This window comes from Vigna umbellata, chromosome 3 (genome assembly GCF_029865625.1).
Source record: "Vigna umbellata cultivar VRB3 chromosome 3, Vumbellata_1.0, whole genome shotgun sequence".
NCBI classification, from domain to species: domain Eukaryota; kingdom Viridiplantae; phylum Streptophyta; class Magnoliopsida; order Fabales; family Fabaceae; genus Vigna; species Vigna umbellata.
In genome coordinates, this window is record NC_142167.1 from 2,784,768 (window position 1) to 2,805,727 (window position 20,960).

Genomic DNA, 20,960 nt, shown 5'->3' on the forward strand with positions numbered 1-20,960 from the left:
TACAGTAGGGATGACAGAGAAAAGATTGGAGTGAGAAAGAAGAAAAAGAAAGGGTTGAGAGGAATGAGAGAGATGAGTAAGGGTTTGGGGGTTTCTTTTTTTTTTTTTTAGTTTTGAGAATGAAAATTATTAAAATACCCTTAACCTTAAAACTTAGAATCCATGATATATATGGATATTTTTGTCTACTAAAACCCGGTACACATTGCTAAAATGTACCAACTGAAAAACAGGCGTACGCGCGTTAGCAAACCCCATATATATATATATATATATATATATAGTAGTTGAATACCATTTTGGCTCTATTAACTATAATTTTAAAAAGACCGTTAATTCAATTTAGTATATTTTAGTTAATTGAATGTTGTTATGGACCACTTCTATGATCTAAAATAATATTGAAACTACACGTAGACATCATACCGACCTCTCAAAATGCCCATTGACCTCAAAACATGTCTTCTAGACCTCTGAACATGTGACCTCTCCATAACTCTTTCCAACCTCTCCATATGTTTTGTTGACCTCTCAACTTGTCTTGTCGACTTCTCAACATGTCTTGTCAATCTCACAACATGTCTTCTCAATCTCTAAACATGACTTCCCGACCTCCTGACTTGTCAAGTTGCCTTACTGACCTTTTATCAAACTCTTAGCCCAACCTCAATTAAGTGGAATGCTCAGATATGTAAATTTGAAATAACATAACATGCATAATTGATGTAGAGTTCTCATATGCATTATTCTATAACATGCTTAAATTCATATAACATAACAAGACTAATGTTTAACAATATTACTGTTTAAGGAATAACCATAAACTAAAGTGCAAACGGTTTACCAACATCACTAGTACAAGCCAAAACATCACTTGTACAAGCCAAAATTTTCATATTACTTTGCACTATTCAATATTAAAATACTAATTACAATTAATATTTAACAAAAACATAACAAAAAAGTAAAAATTGTTAATGTCCACAATACAATAAACAAAAATAGCATAATTTTTCCAACTTTTCTATGTTGTTTATAATTTCCTCTTCAACTTCTCGTTCTTCTTTTTTAGGTCTAGTATAACTTTTTCTTTTTCAAAATAAACTTAATCTTTTTCAGTTTTGGCCAAGATAGTAGCTTCAATTTTAGATTCTCACTCATCAACTCATTCAAAGTATTTACAATGTGAATTTGTAAATAAGAATTACTAACTAACAATAAAAACTTCATCAATATAAGTAATGCATTTTTTCACTCAGTGCCCAATTTCTATATCTAAAAAATAATCTTCCTTTGTTCTTTAAAGTGATTGCCTTCAATAACAACAACCTTCCCCATAGTGTTACTCCCCATTTTAGGGTCGAAGCATAAAAATTTAAAATTTTAAAAACACAATACCATTGTGGAAAATCCAAATTCAGTTAGTCTTTTTAATTAACAAAAAATAAACCATAATTCAAATTTATTATAAAATAAAACTCAAAATAAAAAAGTTTATTATAAACAAAATCGTAAAATTCCTTAACTCTCAATTAACTCACTACGCTACACTGTATCTAAATTATTTGCATTATTATTTGTTCCCGTATAATGACACGAGTTATACGATCATCACATACACACAAACAAACACACACAAGGGTGAGCTAATAGAGAATCAAACATAATCTGAAGTAAAATAACTCACAAATGTCATACATTCATCACAATATTAAACACACAAAATTAGTCAAAGAAGGTACACGTCATTACCAAAAATCAGTTCTCTATCCTCCGTATCCTACCATACCACTTATACATCAGAACCGATCAGTTCGAGTCATCCTACCATCACACTAAGATTTGTTTCCCTTGCCCCTCAAGGACTTACGAGTAAATAATTCAGTGAATCTCACACCAGGCACTATACTCAACAATGAGTTGGAGCAACGACGAAACATCTTTCCCTCTCCACTGCATCGCACAGGCGAGAAGGTACGAACTTCAAATTACCTCACTTTGTGATAAGTGCTTTATATTAGTGAATTTCAATACTTAATTAGCACTTATTTTGTTTTGATTATATATGATAACTACCTTAATTTTACTTGTTTTGCAAAAACACCCAAATTCAAGGAGTTAAATCTGCATTTTTGATGAAAATAAGAAGATTTGCATTCATTTTGGAAGAATCTGACTTGCCACGACTAGAGCGCCACCTGAGGGCTTTAGCTACAGAATAAAACCCACCAAGGAAGGTTTCCTTAAGTTATCAACTAAGGCTTGAGCCATGGGATACTGCTTCATTATTAATCACATAATTTACAATAATGAAAAACTCTACATGATCCCCGATCTCACCCTTTATTCCCATAAAGATGAAAGAATGAATTTACATATCTTCCCTAAGACAAACTCCACAAATTAGTTCTCTTCCTCTTGGTTAATCTTTGAATGTTAAATCGTGATTTGTTTATCAAATTTTTGTCTTTGAACACGAACTCCATTAATTATAGCTCTTCTCGTCTTCGTTGATTCTAAGACAAATCCCACAAGTCTCCCCTTTGTTTGAACGCTAACCCTGATTTTAATTTGATTTAAAATGTTAACTATACACGTGTCTTGAGGACATTACACACTGTTAGCTATGTCAAAAAGAAACAAACGATATTGGTCATGGAGGACTAAATCTGAAACTTTCTAAAAGGAGATGGATGAAAATCGATCAAAGTTTGATAATAGAACTATGAATTCAATTTTTTTAATTGGGTATGGAAATAGGAATGTGTATACACATATCCGTCATGTCCTCATCTCCATGCCTGTTTCAATACTCATTCCTATCTTTATTCTCATTTTTCATTTAAATTGCTAAAATGATAATAAATAATTTTTTAGGTAATTAAAATGTCTTTTATATATATATATATATATATATATATATATATATATATATATATATATATATCACTTGGTTGCCACAAGCTAGTTATTCATGTGATAACTTTTTTGACATCTCTGACTTCAAATTTCAAAAGACTAAAGGATCGATAGATCATGTTCACTGTTCCTATTCATATTGGAAATCAGAATCAAGTGAACTTTTATCTTTTTTGTTTCACACACCGAGATTTTTGTTCTCGTTAAGTTATTAAGTATATAATCTCAAAAAAAAAATATGAATATGATTTTTTCTTTCGAAAACGAGGATAATAAGGATGAGAGAATGAAATGTGTTCCTACTCTATTACGTTGTTATGGTTAACTTATATTAATATGATACTAACATAAATATTTATTTATTTAAAAAATATATAAACAATCAAGGTTGGTTTAGAAATGATTAAGTCACTATGTTAATATCGAACATTGCACCTTACTATTACTTGATAGTTAAATCATTTAAAAATAATTTTACCTTTAATTTTTTGTAATTCAAACTAATCAAATAAAACAAAAGCTTAATTTTTACCAATAAATCATGTATCTTTTAAGAAGAAAGCATTTGTCAAAAAAATAAATATATATTGAGATATACATTTAGGGAGTTAATCATTGGTTTGATTTTAAAAATCACAAAATGGCTTAGATCCTTTGATGTGACTTGGTCTTGTTGAAATGGAGAGTGTAATAAATTATTACCTGACTCTTTTCTTTTTGTTTCCGTCATTTCTGGAATCCTTTTAACACTTCCAAATTTTGAACTAAACTTTCGTTTCTGCAAATTTGTCACCACCACGGACGGAGGTAGCGTCTCTCCCCCTTCTCTCTCTATTGCTGCATTTGGTTCCATTTCTTTTCTGCAACCTCGTTTTTTATTTTTTCTTTTGGGTTATTTGGATTCTTCCATCTAATACTTCTTTCAAAGTATAGTTTTGAAGGAAAATAAAAATTGTATTTTTACCTAGAAATGGAAAAATTATGCTGGAAAATAGAGCTAAATTGGATATCAAACAACTACACGAATACTCTTATACTCAATTTGTGAAATATGGCCTGTTAGATAGAACATAATAGTTTGTTCTTTTGTTTACGATTCAGAATCGTTATGTATTGAATTTGTGATCTATTTGAATTATAATGAAGGTTTTTAATCTTTTGTTCAGATGTTGCATTGTTACGTTATTGTTTTCGTTTTGGTGTTTTCACCATTTATTGCCATATCAAACGCAAGTGCTGGTGATGCTGATCCACGATACAGGTACACACATAACTCTAATTTTTCTTCAAATCTTCTTTTGTGAAAACATGTAAATTGTTATTTCAATTTCGAATACATCTTACACAAAAACAAATTTTGGGGTTTTTTATGTTCTTGTTTTTCTTTGGACGTTAGGAATTGTGTAAAACAATGTGATGAAAGTGGATGCATTGGGAAAAGATGTTTTCCAAACTGTAAAATTTCTCCAGATGAAGTGCCTGTTATTGGTCCTCCATGGGGCATGTTAGAGCCACTTTATGCACGATGGAAAAAGGCCCATTGCAAAAGTAACTGTCACTACAATTGCATGCTTGATAGAGAGAAAGAAAGGGAGTTACTAAATAAAGAGCCAGAAAAATACCATGGTAGATGGCCCTTCAAGCGTATATATGGAATACAGGTTATGTTTCTTGATAACTCATTCATTCTATGCTTCATTTCAATTTAAACATAAATTATCCACGGTTGTTATCTGTTCTGTTATCTAATCAAACTTGAATTTTTACTTTTGGTTTTTTTTAATGATTGTTTGATGCAAATTTACTACTGAATAATCAGAAAAAAGTATAATTATGATTAGACAATAATACAGACAATACCTATGAAACTGCATACAAATTTTGTCGTTTGATTTGATGTCCAAAGTCATAAAGTTTTTGTTTAAAGATCTAACAAGTCATCCCTTTTTCAGGATCCTGCTTCCATGGTTTTTTCTTCCCTCAATCTTGTAATGCATTTACATGGTTGGATGTCCTTTTTCACTCTTATATACAATAAACTTCCTCTAAAGGCACGCAAGAGGCCCTACTATGAATATGCTGGTTTGTGGCATATTTATGGGCTATTGTCCTTGAATTCCTGGTTTTGGAGTGCAATTTTTCATAGTAGGTAAGTCACTTAAAGCAGATAGTTTTGATATTTTAATTTTACCAAGGCAAATGGTATTCTAACACAGTTGGATTTAGTTATAGCAAATGCAAATGGTAGTCTAACTTATACATGCTGATGCTTTTATTGTCCTTTAAAGGTTATATATATTTCCTTCCTTTCAAAAAATTACTATATTTCCTAAAATCCCACCAAACTAGTTGAAAGAAAAAGAAACAACCTATCTTAATATCTGTTTAATTTAGTGACAAATTTCTTTCTCACAATGAACTGCAGATATTGTGAGATAATAGAGAGGCTATACAACTTTTCTGCTGTTGCCCTCATTGGATATTCCTTGATTTTGGCCATTTTAAGAAGCTTCAATGTAAAAGACGAAGCTACTAGAGTTATGATTCCTGCTCCATTGATATCTTTTGTGGCAACTCATATAATGTACCTCAACTTCTTTAAACTAGACCATGGTAAGTATCCTCCAGTAATCTTTACATTGCTGATTATTCCTGAGGACAAGAATCACATGAAACCATTATTTTACTTTATTTTCCCCTCAGAAATATGTTCTTAGCTATCTATTCCATCCAAATGTGTGGTTTTTATAGAAATAAATTTTAATTTGTGTTTTCCTTCACTATTCTTTCATTTTTCCTTATACCATTTATATTTTTCCACTTTCTTATGACTTTTTATGAAAATGTTTAAAACTCTGCAGAATGGAACTTCAAAGTTTGTCTAGCAATGAGTGTAGCACAACTTGCAACATGGGCAATTTGGGGTGCTGTTAGTCACCATCCAGCTCGATGGAAGCTTCGGTTTGCTGTTCTTATCAGTGGCCTTGCAGTGTCCCTACAGATATATGATTTCCCTCCATATGAAGGACATGTGGATGCACAAGCTCTTAGGAATGCCATTACTGTTCCTCTGACCTACCTTTGGTGGAATTTCATTAGGGATGATGCTGCATTTCTAACCTCTGAACGTTTAAAGAATTCCAAGAAATCCAAGTAGCTTGTGTTAATTTCAAACTTCTGATTTTTCTATTTGTTTATTTAACAAATTTAGATGTTCATTGCTCAGTTTTGTATTCATAGTTGGGAAAATGATGAAATTTACCTTATATAATGTCTTCTTTAATGGGCCCATTTATTGTTTCAACATTTCCCTTCCTATTCTCGTATTTCTCTTCAGCTCATCTTAACTAATTTATATAAAACTTAATTTTTATTGGCCAACCTTGTATATCATTTCGTAAGATTTTGTTTATTTATTTATTTAAGTTTAAATTCGCTTTTAATTCTCATTTGTAAATGTAAAATTTTGATTTCATAAAATTTTATCAGAACATAGCCCTTCTATTTTCTAAAATTAAACTGTGGGTCCAACATTAACGAATATTTACAAACAAAATGTTAATTTGCTTTTCGTGATAATAAGTATTAAATTTATTGTAAAATAGTATTATTATATTATTATTATTATTATTATTATTATTATTATTATTTTACGTGAATAAATAAACGTGTTAACATTACCAATATATATTAATATTTTTTGTTAGTAATTACGTAATATATTAATAATAATCTAAACATGTAATTAATTTGTTAAGAAAAATGAAATTGGTGGTTTATATATTTACAGGGACTAAAAAGTGAATTTAATTATTTTTTCTTTGAACGTTTATTTTTTCTCATACGTGTATAGTGTCATACATTAAAGAATTTCCAAGTGTTGTTTGCTGTAAATATAGGGTGGACAGAATATAAGGTGGGCAGAAAGAATTCAGAAAGGTCGGTCTTTGTAAACGTATGTGGACCATATAGTATTACAATTTTATAAACGTATGTGGACCATATAGTATTACAATTCAGAAAGGTCGGACATCATGGTAACACAACACACTATTAATTGTCATAACCGACCGTTACTGTTTTGGTTTAAAACTAAAAAAACACTAATGGTAAAAAGTATAGAAAACGTTATCTTTCCTCTTGCTCAATTTGAATATTATATTTTTGTTATAATTAACCTTAAATTTTATCTATTAAAAGAAAAAACTTAAATAATTAGTGTATTATGAATTATATTATCTCTAAATTACTACTCAATTTTGGTTTTCAATTTCTTTTTTAAGTTTAATCCATTTTCATCCATCTTTTTTTAAAAGTTTCGGATTTAATTTTCTATGTTTAAGACAGTTAGCTTTTTTTTTCTAACATAACTAACGGTGTGTTATATCCTCAAGGCACATGTATACTTAACTTTATCTCTCTCATTCAACTACAAAAAGAAATCCTCTTATAATATGGAGAATTTCATTGAATGTAAAATTACTTTACTAAAATTGTAAGTCTTCTCTTTCTTAGTTCTCACCTCATGAATTGTTTTCATCTAGACTTTTTCATACATTTTCTTTCATGGTTGGCCTCACATCCTAGAAGGACATCTACCAAGACCACTCAACACCAACATCTTCATCTCTTCATCTTTATTTGCTTATGCTACTTTCATTGATCATATGGAGTTCATCTCTTTGAAGAAGCTTCAACAACTCATCATGGAGATCATCTTATGTTGAAGAAGCATCCTCAAAGCAATCTCCATCAGCTTGACTATGTTCACATTACCTTATTAAGTGATTAATGAAACCCAAAGCTATTGACCAGTCTATTTGTAATTCTGTTTAATATATTATGTTACATATCCTTCATATGTATCAGATTCACACACAGAATAGAACCACATTAACAAATATTTAAGTAAAATAGGGACTAAATTTAACAATTGATAACCAATTCAAATTTCATTCATTGTAAATTTGTAGACATTACAACAAACAATGATATATGATGGATTACATAAACCTATACACATCAACCTAAACACCTCAACCTAAACATTAATATTACGTCAACAAAAATAAAATCATTATCAAAATGTTCAGTACACTAACAACACACATAACTCTTACTAAGAATTGTATCCTTTTATTCAAAACTTTCACTGATTTTGCCTGGAAATTATACCATCTCTTTCATCAACATTTTCTTTAGAGCTCCACTTGAAATAGTTATAAGAAATTTGTCATTCACCAAAAACTCATTCAAAGTTAATGTTAATTATTGATACATAAATCCTAACAAAATAGCAAAAAATGTTACTATTAATCAAATCATGTAGTGACGACATCCCAAAATTCTCTATCGGCATTTTTTGAAGTTGCTGCCATTTTTATTATTGTCATGTCATTATAATTGCAAATGGGGATTATCTTAGTTGACCTTGAACCACCCGCATGTGACGAATGATAATTTTGTTAGCCCTAGGTATTCGAACAAGACGAACAACACTGCAAAAAGGCATAACTCAAGAACCATCCACCATGACTTCTCTTGATAGAACAACTTTACTTAATCAGGGAACCAATTCCACCAACCACTCAAAAACCTAGGCTTTCTTCCCTCTTCATATACGAACTCTAATCCTTAACTCAAATTAATTTCATCTTTTAAAGAAACTACTTTCAATTATCACCATTCCACCTCAAATTCATTTAAGTTGTCATGTACATCTCATTCACTAATAGCTGATCCGTCGGACACTGAACCGTTAACAATTTAGACGTATCACTAAAAAGGACCAAATTAAACAAAATTTATAAAACTTGAAACTACTTTGAATAAAACTTATGAAAATAGAGAACAAAATAAGTATTAGAAAAAACATTTATAAAATAACACCAAATGAGAAAAAAATAATGTGACTAAATAATACATTGACATCCTTAAAAAAACACCCACCTCATAACCCACTATAGTAATATAATAATTTATATTAAGATTTTAAGTAAAAACTTAAACAAATATGATTAAAATATTATTGTTTTGAATTATGAAGTATATGTATTTTATTTAGCTGGTATCATATTATTATCAACCAAATAGTAACAACCAATTTTGAAATAAAAAATTATTACTTATAACCACTTTTTTTTTATATCCATCCAACATCCTCTTTTAATAATAAAATATTATATTTAACCAATAAAAAGTAATATAAACACAAATAAAAAATAAAATAATAATATTTATGATTGTTAAACGGTGGTATAAAAACATAATAGTGTAAATCGGTGGTCGGAAATAAAACAAACAATACTTGACTATTCTACGTTAGAATGGAGACGTGTAGACGAGGAGGTCCCTGACCCAGAGTAACTTTCATCCTACCTAATCCAAGACTTTCTCACGTCCCAAAATATTACCAAAATTCTTCATCATTATTGCCACCATAACAAGGAGAAAGAACATGGGGTTTGAAGTTTCAGACTCCGAGGAAGTAAACACTGAGAGGGAGCGTGAACTCAAAGCATTTGATGACACAAAAGCCGGTGTCAAAGGCCTTGTTGATCATGGGATCACAAAAATCCCAAGAGTATTTCATCATCCACCTGATGAACATGTGAAAGTTTCAAATTCAGGCAGCACAGCTGAAAGTATCCCTGTTCTAGACCTTGCAGAAGTTGACAAGGATCCAAGTTTACGCCAAGGAGTTATTGACAGAATAAGGGAAGCATCTGAGAAATGGGGTTTCTTTCAAGTGGTCAACCATGGCATCCCTGTGACTGTTCTAGAGGACCTCAAAGATGGCGTGCTCAGGTTTTATGAACAAGATACTGAGGTGAAGAAAGATCTATATACTCGGGACCAGATGAGACCTTTTGTGTATAACAGCAATTTTGATATCTACACTTCACCAGCACTCAATTGGAGGGACACTTTTGTGTGTTGTCTGGCTCCTAATCCTCCCAAACCTGAGGACTTGCCAGAAGTATGCAGGTAAGTTTTTGTATGTACTTGTTGTTGAAAATCCAACTGGATGTCCAAGTTCCACGTTAAATTGAAAAACTCATTAATCTATATTGCCTTGAGATTTTGGGTCAACATGAATCTCTTATATAACTCTTATATAACTGAATTCAGATGTCAGTTGATGTTTGTGTTTTCCTCGTTAACTTTCTAAACTTTCTCCTTGATAGAGCTAACGTTAGCATATGACAACATATGACAAGATGATTGTACTTTTTGTAATGATTACTTTAAAAGAAGTTCTTAAGATAATTTATTGGATGCAAGTTGAGCTCATATTGTGTGCAATCTTCCTGTATAAGATTCAACCTTCTAGTAGCATACAAATTGTTATATAAAATGTGGAGTTAGGCAAACAAATATACAGACCAATCCAAGGTACAAAGAGGAAGAAAATGCAAAGTTAAACTTTCTATTTCAACCATAAGTCACTAGATTAATTGATAACTGATTGCATCTTCTTGTAGGGATATACTTTTGGAATATGGAACACATGTGATGAAACTTGGAATTGCATTATTTGAATTACTATCAGAAGCTATAGGGCTGGATCCAAATCATTTAAAAGACATGGGTTGTGCTGAGGGGATTTTTTCACTTGGCCACTACTACCCTGCTTGCCCTGAACCAGAATTAACTTTGGGAACCACCAAGCATTCTGATAATTGTTTCCTCACAGTGCTTCTGCAGGATCATATTGGTGGTCTTCAGGTTCTTTACCAGAACACATGGATTGATGTAGCCCCAGAACCTGGGGCTCTTGTAGTTAACATTGGTGATTTTCTCCAGGCAAGTGCTTTATTCTTAGAGTAAATTACACTAATTACTCCTCAAGTTTTGTGAAATTACACAAACTTTTCCTATTTTTGTAACAATATTTTTACTGAGTAAAAAGCAAAAGCCTGATACACTTGACAACTTTACAAGTGATATGTGCATTGAATTTAGATGAGTGACGTTATTTTTTTTTTCTTGAACTGCAGGTTATGACAAATGACAGATTCAAGAGTGTAGAACACAGAGTTCTGGCAAATCTCATAGGTCCAAGAATATCTGTCGCATGCTTTTTCAGCAAAGGTGTTCAATCATCAGAGAAACTCTATGGACCTATAAAAGAGTTATTATCAGAAGACAATCCTCCCAAATACAGAGAATTCACAGTTAAGGAATATGTGCACTACTACATGGATAAAGGCCTTGATGGGATCTCTGCTCTTCATCACTTCAGGATTTGAGTTGGATTGATGTGGTTGAATTTCCACAATAAATGCATTTGAAATTGAAACATTTATCAAACTCAATGTGATTATTATCGTATTATCGTATTCTCGGACTGGAATACTGTAGTGTCACTTGCCTTGATATTTTAGCACTTGCTGTTTGAAGATATAACGATTCAAGTTCTACGTTGCAACCCACAGTTCTTCATCTCTTTCTTCTGCGAAATTTTAACTGTTCTTAGGAAACCTAGTTTACACGAAAATTATGTTTTGATATATTAGGTAGAAAAACTAATTGTACGGGATGACGGACCGATTTATCATTGATCGGGAGGTCAACGTTTCCGGAGGAATGTTGATCGGACGACCAATTTTTTCAACTAAACTTTGATTTATCAGTTTCAATCCTAAGTTACTATAGACTGAGTGACGCATCAGTAAGTCCTCCGTCTACCATCGCACTACTTAAAATTTATTTCGAAATTTATAAATACAGAATTAAAGTAAGGTAGGTGATTGTATTTATTACAAATTTAAGATTTTACTGTATTAACCGATTAGACATTGACTTGAATATTGGAGTCCCTTTGACAAGTATCACCTGCTCGGCTAAAGGATTAAAGACAAATGATTGACAGAAAAGCGTGAAGAAGTATTAATTGTAATTCTCAACCTAACACTCGAAACATTAACATTCCTCAATTTTAGTCCCCACTTAAAGTATGTCACTAGAGATGGATAAGTTGTTATCAGAACATACAATTATCATAAAAGAAATTTATGTTGTTGTTCCTTCCTGACCCAATAGGTATACTAAAAAGCATTGCCCAACAAGGTTTATTAAGCTAGATGGAGTTGAATTTCGAAAAATGTTGATGTGGAGACAGGTCTAAAAAAGGGCAAGATAACTTGGTCAAAATACAAGATCTGAAAGAAAAGATTTATGTACATTTTTACAAAGCTTAAGAGGAGGAAAGAACAATTTTGGAAACACCATATTCCATAAGAGGAGAAGTCCTTGATGTGCTTCTTTTTCTTCCAATCTCTTAACCTGAGTTCAAGTTGTAATTTCCTAGAAGGCTCTCCACCAAGCTCTTTGGATGATTTCCATCACTTCACCAATAGAAGGCTCTCCACCAAGCTCTTTGGATGATTTCCATCACTTCACCAATGGAACAAGAATAAAGAAACTCGAAGTGCTTAGTAATGATGCTGATGCGAAAGAGAAGAAGAGAGAAAAAAGAATAGCTTTTCACATTGTCTTTGAAAAGGTACTATATTACATCTAATATATATGTCTACAGTTAAATCGATTCTTATCCTAATCGATTTAATAAGTCAACAACTTTTTTATTTATTTTTAATTAATATATTAGATGAGTTACTTTTTTAAACGATATAATATTTACATTATATTGATTTCAACCACAACTAATATAATATACTTATCAATATTTACAAAATTGTTACCATATCATTAATTGAATCAGTTTCACTGATATTATATTGTGTTCTAATATTTCTATTTGATCTCTCATCACATTATAGATGTAATTTTACAAAATTTATGAAATTTTATTATATACATGACAAAACATTTCTTTCTTTATATATATGACGTGTTTTTTCACACTTCTCAAACTATGAAAGTTCATCTAGTCATAAATGAAGACTTGGATAAGTGGGGCAAATCGTTTATTTGTACACACATTATGAATATGTTATTTGATTAATTTATAAATTTATGTGGAAAAATAAAATAAAAAACTTATTACATTTAATTATAGTTTTATCAAATTGGGGTTGTCGAGTCTCAGACTCGCCAGTTTGTTCATGTCAATATTTACATTCTTTATTACTCTTTTTGGTTCAGAAGACTTAAAATACATACATACCATACACCATACACCAAAACCACATTTAGGTTTGACGAACCCAATTCTCTTGTGAAAAAACAAAAAAAAAAAGCTATTGAATTCATCTATAATGAGCTGTTGCATAAAAGTCCTGCTAACTTGTTGTGTTCTTGAAATAACGATTAAGGAATTAAAAGAGAAATTTTTTGTGGAAATTATATAGGAACATAAAAAAATCATAAGAGAATATATATTTCCACATAGAAAATTTACTTTTGTTAATTTCTTAACTAGTAGTCTTAAATCATTTTATGTTCTTTATAAACATAATCAAATAGTTATATAACTAACTATAATAATTAATTCATAACTAACTTATTTTAGGTTCCAATCATAGAATACACATTCTAAAATCTCTTAAATTTCCAAAATCATCATGAAAGTAAACCTCGAGAGCATATATTTCATTGATCGAGAGGCAAAATATATACAAGTGAATACACTGACCGTTACATAACATTAGGAGAGAAATAAGCTAAATCTCTAGAAACTAGGCAACTATCTTTCCTATATTAAGTAGGTATCCCAATTTAAGCTAATTACAATATTTGACAATAATTACAATCATATCAGATCCTTGATTGTGTAACACTCCCCCTCAAGCTCAAGAACTAGGAAGGTACATGAGCTTGGAAATTAACTGAGTATGTGAAGCCGGAAGAAGAGCCTTTGTGAAGATATCTGCCAATTGCTGATTTGAGGAGACAAATGTGGTTCGAAGTTTTCCTTCTTGAATTTTATCTCGAACAAAATGACAATCAATTTCAACATGTTTTGTTCTTTCATGAAAGACTGGATTGTTTGCTATATGGAGGGAAGCTTGATTATCACAAGATAAAGTTGTAGGATGTGGTGGAATACCCAATTCATGAAGAAGAGTGTGCAGCCATGTGAGCTCACTAACCACATGTGCCATGGCTCGATACTCTGCTTCGGCAGAGGAGCGAGAAACTGTTGACTGTTTTTTGGTTCTCCAGCAGAGGAGACTTGGACCCAAAAATATACAATAACCAGTGGTTGATCTTCTAGAAGTGGGGCAAGAAGCCCAATCCGCATCACAATAAGCATGCAAGCGTAAAGAAGAATTAGATGAGAGTAGGATACCATGGTCCGGGACAGATTTGATATATCTCACCACTCTAAGTGCTGCCTGCCAGTGTGTGTCACGAGGAGAAGACATAAACTGTGACAGTAAGTTAACTGCATAAGTGATATCCGGTCGGGTGACTGTAAGGTATAGCAATCTACCAACCAATCGCCGATATGAAGCAGGGTCAGATAGGACTTCACCATGATCAGCAACCAAAGTGTGATTGTAATCCAATGGAGTTGTGACTGGTTTACTAGCAAGAAGACCTGTGTCTTGCAAAATTTCTAATGCATATTTCCGCTGATTAAGAAAAATTCCAGCCTTGGAACGTGCCACTTCAATTCCCAAAAAATATTTCAATGAGCCCAAATCTTTTATGTTGAACCGGCTACAAAGGTATTTCTTTAAGAGTGAAATAACCAACGCATCATCACCTGTAATTACAATATCATCAACATAAACAAGTAAAATTGTTATATGGGATGCACGGGTAAATAAGAACATGGAGTAATCGACCCTTGACTGAGTAAAGCCAGCCTCAAGCAAAGCACTCGAAAAGGTAGTGAACCAAGTGCGAGGTGCCTGTTTTAAGCCATAAAGTGACTTGTTGAGTCGACAAACTCGACTCTCCCCCTGTTTACGAAACCCAGGAGGAAGCTGCATGTAAACTTCTTCATGTAAATTGCCATGTAAAAAGGCGTTGGAAACATCCATTTGATGAGTTGGCCAATTTTTTGCTGCTGCAATACTAAGAACAGTCCTCACAGTAGTTAATTTAGTAACAGGAGCAAAAACGTCAGTAAAATCAAATCCTTCTAGTTGTGAGTAACCTTTAGCAACCAAACGTGCTTTATACCGGTCAATGGAGCCATCAGATTTATATTTGATACGATACACCCATTTACAGCCTATAGCTGTTTTGTCGGGAGGCAAAAACTCTAAAGTCCAGGTATTGTTAGCCTCTAATGCCTTTAGTTCGTCCTCCATAGCCTGTCTCCAATGGGGATCTTTACGGGCAACAGTATATGAGGTGGGTTCAATGTGCTTGATAATAGAATTAATGAAATGGAGATGGTTATTTGAGCAAGGATTTGAGCAATTTGAGATAGGATATTGCATACCTGGAGACGAGGAAGAAGATTGAGCGGAGGCCATGTTGCACACGTAATCAGCAAGGTGCGCTGGAGGCTTTTTGAGACGTTCGGAGTGTCTTGGTTCAAGGGTAGTCACCGTAGGGGTGTCAACCGCATGTGTGGGTTCAAGGTTGGTCACCTGCAGGGAGGGGTTCAAGGGTTCAACAGTATGTGTGAGTTCATTATCATTGGGTTCTGCAGTAGGAGGGAGTGGAGAAGTGTTTCTAGGAGGTGTGGGGTTGGGTGAATTTATGGGTTCTTGATCACAAATGGGTAGAGGAAGAGGGTGTCGTTCCATGTGTAAATCATGCAAAGCCTTACTATTCTTGAATGGAAATATTGTTTCATGAAAGATGACATCTCGACTAACTAGAAATGTATGATGATCAATGTCATATAGTTTAAAGGCTTTTTGACCAGCAGGGTACCCCACAAAGATGCAACGTCTAACTCTAGGTGCGAATTTATTTGGATGATCATGTGAAGTGGATGCATAGCACAAACAACCAAATGTACGCAAGTGAGTGAAATCAGGTGGATGGCCATAGAGTTTTTCATAAGGAGTTTGACCGGTTAAAATTTTGGATGGTGTCCGATTTATTAAATAAGTGGCAGTAAGAATGCAATCACCCCAAAAAATTAGTGGAAGATCGGCTTGGAAACGTAAAGCCCGTGCAACATTGAGAAGATGTCGGTGCTTACGCTCGACGACACCATTTTGTTGTGGGGTACCTGGACAAGAGAATTGTTGGAGAATCCCAGAGTCACAAAGAATTTTCTGAAATGAATTATTTGTAAATTCAGTGCCATTATCGGAGCGAATTGTTTTTACACATGTCTGAAATTGATTTCGAACATAAGCTAAGAAATGAACTAACAAAGAATAGGCATCCGACTTGTATTTCATGAGATAGGTCCATGTGACACGGGAAAAATCATCAACAATAGTTAAAAAATAATGATGACCATTTTTTGTAGGTGTGGCATACTTTCCCCAAACATCAACATGAATTAATTCAAACAAACTACTGCTAGTGGGTGTGTGTAAAGGAAAAGGGAGTCTTGTTTGTTTTGACAAATGATAGACTTCACAATGGTCACAAGAGTCTTTATTGAAACCAAGAACAGGAGCTAAACACTTGAGGGCACTTGATGATGGATGATCAAACCTAGCATGCCAAGTGGTGGATGAGGTAGTGATGACGGCGGCAACAAAGGTAGAGACATCAAGGAAGTAGAGTCCACCCTTTTTATGGCCCCGACCAATCTCCTTCTTCGTCAAATGGTCCTGAAATACACAATGATCAGGATAAAAGAAAACAGAACAATTAGTAGTCTGGGTGAGTTTTGGCACAGATAAAAGGTTGAACTTGAATGAGGGTACAAATAAGACATCAATCAAGATGATATCTGATGTTATCTGTACATTTCCAAAGCCATGTATAGGAACCGAATGACCATTAGGAACACAAATAGATTTATGAAGAGAAGAAGGAATAGGTGGCTGTTGAAAAGAGGAAGGGGTGAAAGAAACGTGATCTGTTGCGCCAGTATCAATAACCCATTCAGTAGGCATACAGAGGGCAGAATAAAGAGCTAGAGACGCACCTGTGAGATTGGCCTTAGGTTGGTTTACCTCCCTTAATAGGCGAAGAAGTTGCTGTAACGAATCTGCAGATAAAGGATCTTTCACAGCATCATTACGTTGGTCAGCACGAGTGGATGAAGTAGATGACTGTCCATGAGTTTTCCCCTTATGGTAGTAGCGATGCCCTGGCGGATATCCGTGAAGCTTATAGCACTTATGCTCCGTATGACCAAGGATGCCACAATGCGCACATTTGGGACGACTGCGAGAAGGTGGTTGTTTGGCCAAAAAAGCATGTGCAGGTTGAGTTTGGAGGGCTGCACGTTCTGAAGTCAGTGGGGAATGTGTATGGGCCTTTTGAGCCTCATCTTGGAGGAGAAGGGAATAGGCATGAGCAACATCGGGGAGGGATGTAGTAAGAAGTAACTGGCTTCGTGGTTGACTGAAGCTGTCATTGAGTCCCATCAAAAACTGCATGAGGCGTCGTTTGTTTTGTTGGGAGATATAAGTCTCTTTGACTCCACAAGTACAACCTTGGCAAGTGCACGTTGGTGGAGGATCAATAAGAGATAACTCATCCCAAAGGGAGCGAAGCTGATTGAAGTAGTGTGCAATTGAAAAATCTTGTTGTTGAAGAGTAGCAATATTTTGCTCAAACTCATATATGCGAGGGCCAGTGTTGGAGGAGAAGCGTGCCTTGAGATCTGTCCAAACAGCAGCGGCAGATTCTGCATAAAGCACAGTATGGGCCAGAGAGCGATCAATGGAGTTGAGGATCCATGACATAACCATATTATTGACACGAGACCAACGGTGATAATCTTCATGAGTGTATGCAGGGGACGTTAAAGAGCCATCAACAAAGCAAAATTTGTTTTTGCCCTTTAAAGCCATTGTCATGGCAAGAGACCATGGATTGTAATTGTTGAGACCTGTAAGGACGTCACTCACAAGAGTTTGTCCAGGATTATCAGAAGAGGGAAGATAATAAGGGCTCTCCAGATTAATGTTGCTGGAGGTAGAGGAGTTGGCATTGTCGTTTTTGTTGGTGAGAGTTGTGTTTTGATCTTTAGACATGCGACAGAGGTAAAAAAAATCAGAGTTGATTATAGAGATGCTACTGATACCATGAAAGTAAACCTCGAGAGCATATATTTCATTGATCGAGAGGCAAAATATATACAAGTGAATACACTGACCGTTACATAACATTAGGAGAGAAATAAGCTAAATCTCTAGAAACTAGGCAACTATCTTTCCTATATTAAGTAGGTATCCCAATTTAAGCTAATCACAATATTTGACAATAATTACAATCATATCAGATCCTTGATTGTGTAACACATCAAGATTGCAAGCAATTGTTCATTAGATCACAACTTGAAGTGCAATAGTGCAGAGGTTCCACTGCCACTTGCATAACGATGTGCCATGTAATCTTTTAAGGAAATTTCTCTGTAGACTGGTGGATGGTCTTCATAAACCAATTCCTTTATTGGACCAAAGACTTTTGATATAGGTGTTCTGAAAAAGGATGCAACTGAAATTCTAGGGCCTTGATGATTTGCCAAAACTCTATGTTGAACACTGATGAATTTGTCATTACTCATAAGCTGCACAGAAAAAAGAGTGAAACTGATCATTGCTGTTCAATCCTTATTTGATATGTAGCACCTCTTATACATTTTTTGACATTTAGTCTACATAGAAGTGTAACACTAAATTCCATAAATGCAATGGAGATTATGTATTCCTCAGTAATTCTAAGATTTTCAAGCGAAATTCCCACAAATTTTGTTCTGTTTAAATCACAGTATGTAACATATAATAGCAACATTACTTTAAACAACGTTAGTTTTTTAATATTTGGGCTTGCCTCATCATCGACCTGTCAACCACCATAAAATTTGAATTTTTCCACGTACCTATAAATTCAACCATAAAGAAAGTGAAGAATCCAATTGTCAATGAAAGGAGCAACCTCGGTATGGGATGATAGACATAGAAAAGTCGAAATGCAGGGAAGAAGGATGAAAGACTAAAGAAGCATTTAAGTTTGCAAAGTTTTATTAAGATAAATTTAAATGTGATAGAATTAAATGGTTTGTGTATTGGGGACTCTTAGACGGGATCGACGACCGGTGTTCAGACAACAATAAGACCAGACGGCTGTAGCAGATAGGTTTCCGAATATGATTAAGATAAAACACTGATTAAAGAAGATTGAGTTGTGGTTGGACCGTGATTAAGGCTTTGTTAATCCAAAGCCCACAGTCAAAACTATAAATACAAATCAAAAGTAAAAGGTAAAGGGATTCATTAATTGCGTATTTATTACAACACTTAGCTTACCAATTAGACTATCCCTGACTTTGGCATTGGAGCACCTTTAACATGTACATCTCCGGTCGGTACACAGGAAACCGGACGAAGCTTGACCAAACGAAGCTTGACTGGACGGAGAGAACAGGGAGAGCGTAGACGGAACGACATATGGAGGAAATTGTGCGGATTTAGGTGACTCGACCTTATACCGGAACAGTTTGCTTATTTGTTTAGGATCTTTATCGGTGGTTATTAGATAATAATTGTGTCTTAATGATAGAGTTTATATGGATTGGAGATGAAAAACCAAAATATAAGTCTATAAATTGTAACACAACCTAGCAAAACAAGTAGTAACACATAAGTAAATCAGATTATTCTAAAGAGTGTGTCATTTTGCCACCAAGAAATAGGAAGGGTAAGGAGAAAAATGTGCATGGACGACTGAGATTGACAGAAAAATAAGCAGTGACTGAATAAGAATGTTTTTATATGCATGAAAAAACCCACCTGCAGAAGATCTCCAATGTTCACTACAAGAGCCCCATGCATGGGAGGTACACAAATCCATTGACTGTCATGAAGAACTTGAAGGCCACCCATCTGATCTTGCAAAAGTATTGTCATGATGTCACCATCTGAGTGCTCTTTGTTTCCCATAGTCAATGCCGGCTCAGGACATGGAGGGTAATAGTTGCATAGAAGAAGTAGCCCTTCAGCACAACCCTTTTCTTTTAGGTGAAAATGATCAAGCCCAAGAGCCTCTGACAGTAACTCAAACAAAGCATAAGCAAGAACCATTACTTTCTTTGAGTATTCAACCACAATATCTCTGCAACAAGTGTGTCAACTCATCAAACACAAAAAAGTATTAGTTGAAAAAAATTCAGTGTAATGATATCATATAACCATTTGGATACTGTGCCAAGAAATTGTAGTACTGGAAAGTGTAAATAATTTTAAAAGTACTATTACTGTTATCACAAACCTACAAACTGCAGGAAACTCTTGGGCTTTGGGGTGATCAGGTGCCAAGGAAAACGCAATAGTATCCCTCCAATCTGCATAAGGGTCTTCATAAAGAGTATAATTGGAAAGATAAGCAACTTTTCTGCTGAAATCACGAGTGTAGTACTCTTTTCTCAGCTCTGCATCTTGCTGGTGAAACATGCGAGTTCCTTTGATCATTTCATCCAAAACTTGAGTTGGAATTCCATGATTTACGACCTGAAAAAAACCCCACTTCTCACATGCATATCTAACTTTTCCCACAACACCATCTCTCATATTAGGATCATCATGGATGCCAGTGAGGTCAATTATGGGGATACTGATCTTTGAATTTGATGCACTGATTAAGCCCCAACTCAGATCATTAGAGTGCTCACAATAGAACATACGTGGAACTTTTTCTACACCCTTTTCTACCAGTCCTTGAACACCAGACTTTGAATCATCAAATGCCATGAGTTCACTTTTCCTGTCATAACTTGGAAGTGTTTCTTCTGCCTCCGACTCACGCGTGCTTGTTACTACCATTTTGATTATGCCTCAAATATGAGTAATGAATGTAACTATCAAGAGTTCAAAACATCTCGATTGAAGAGTATGTATATGGAATAGAGGATGAAGAATGTTTTCTTTCAAATTTTCAAACCTACATAATTGTTTTAGTATGTGAGCAATAAGGTTTCAGTGTGTGTACTAAAGAAAGAGGACAGAAAAAAGTTTGATACGCCTTTATCAATTTTA

The 20,960-nt window shown here is 34.0% G+C and overlaps 3 protein-coding genes across 3 annotated transcripts; 2 read left to right on the top strand and 1 right to left on the bottom strand.

The window, feature by feature from the left end:
- The first annotated feature begins 3,613 nt into the window (after positions 1-3,613).
- Positions 3,614-6,201, top strand: LOC124832934 (Per1-like family protein). The gene is made up of 6 exons (XM_047307277.2): positions 3,614-3,726; positions 4,086-4,180; positions 4,316-4,580; positions 4,872-5,068; positions 5,345-5,532; positions 5,781-6,201. The coding sequence occupies exons 2-6, from the start codon at positions 4,086-4,088 to the stop codon at positions 6,074-6,076; spliced, it is 1,041 nt and encodes a 346-aa protein (XP_047163233.1). The 5' UTR covers positions 3,614-3,726; the 3' UTR covers positions 6,077-6,201.
- Positions 6,202-9,240: 3,039 nt separating this feature from the next.
- Positions 9,241-11,350, top strand: LOC124832933 (1-aminocyclopropane-1-carboxylate oxidase homolog 1-like). Its single transcript, XM_047307276.2, has 3 exons — positions 9,241-9,906; positions 10,404-10,725; positions 10,920-11,350. The coding sequence occupies exons 1-3, from the start codon at positions 9,377-9,379 to the stop codon at positions 11,169-11,171; spliced, it is 1,104 nt and encodes a 367-aa protein (XP_047163232.1). The 5' UTR covers positions 9,241-9,376; the 3' UTR covers positions 11,172-11,350.
- A 6,662-nt stretch (positions 11,351-18,012) lies between these two features.
- LOC124832945 (1-aminocyclopropane-1-carboxylate oxidase homolog 3-like) lies at positions 18,013-20,929 on the bottom strand. Its single transcript, XM_047307295.2, has 3 exons — positions 20,197-20,929; positions 19,719-20,040; positions 18,013-18,496 (listed from the first exon to the last, which is right to left on the bottom strand). The coding sequence occupies exons 1-3, from the start codon at positions 20,745-20,747 to the stop codon at positions 18,257-18,259; spliced, it is 1,113 nt and encodes a 370-aa protein (XP_047163251.1). The 5' UTR covers positions 20,748-20,929; the 3' UTR covers positions 18,013-18,256.
- Between the last annotated feature and the right edge of the window lie 31 nt (positions 20,930-20,960).

What these genes read in the sequence shown, in the direction of transcription:
- LOC124832934 (XM_047307277.2), top strand. Translation starts at nt 4,086, where the DNA reads ATGTTGCATTGTTACGTTATTGTTTTCGTTTTGGTGTTTTCACCATTT. An exon ending in GATGCTGATCCACGATACAG is followed by an intron (nt 4,181 to 4,315) that starts GTACACACATAA and finishes TTTGGACGTTAG; the next exon opens with GAATTGTGTAAAACAATGTG. An exon ending in AGCGTATATATGGAATACAG is followed by an intron (nt 4,581 to 4,871) that starts GTTATGTTTCTT and finishes TCCCTTTTTCAG; the next exon opens with GATCCTGCTTCCATGGTTTT.
- LOC124832933 (XM_047307276.2), top strand. Translation starts at nt 9,377, where the DNA reads ATGGGGTTTGAAGTTTCAGACTCCGAGGAAGTAAACACTGAGAGGGAG. An exon ending in GACTTGCCAGAAGTATGCAG is followed by an intron (nt 9,907 to 10,403) that starts GTAAGTTTTTGT and finishes ATCTTCTTGTAG; the next exon opens with GGATATACTTTTGGAATATG. An exon ending in ACATTGGTGATTTTCTCCAG is followed by an intron (nt 10,726 to 10,919) that starts GCAAGTGCTTTA and finishes CTTGAACTGCAG; the next exon opens with GTTATGACAAATGACAGATT.
- LOC124832945 (XM_047307295.2), bottom strand. Translation starts at nt 20,747, where the DNA reads ATGGTAGTAACAAGCACGCGTGAGTCGGAGGCAGAAGAAACACTTCCA. An exon ending in GAGTTTCCTGCAGTTTGTAG is followed by an intron (nt 20,041 to 20,196) that starts GTTTGTGATAAC and finishes CACTTGTTGCAG; the next exon opens with AGATATTGTGGTTGAATACT. An exon ending in ACATTGGAGATCTTCTGCAG is followed by an intron (nt 18,497 to 19,718) that starts GTGGGTTTTTTC and finishes TTTTCTGTGCAG; the next exon opens with CTTATGAGTAATGACAAATT.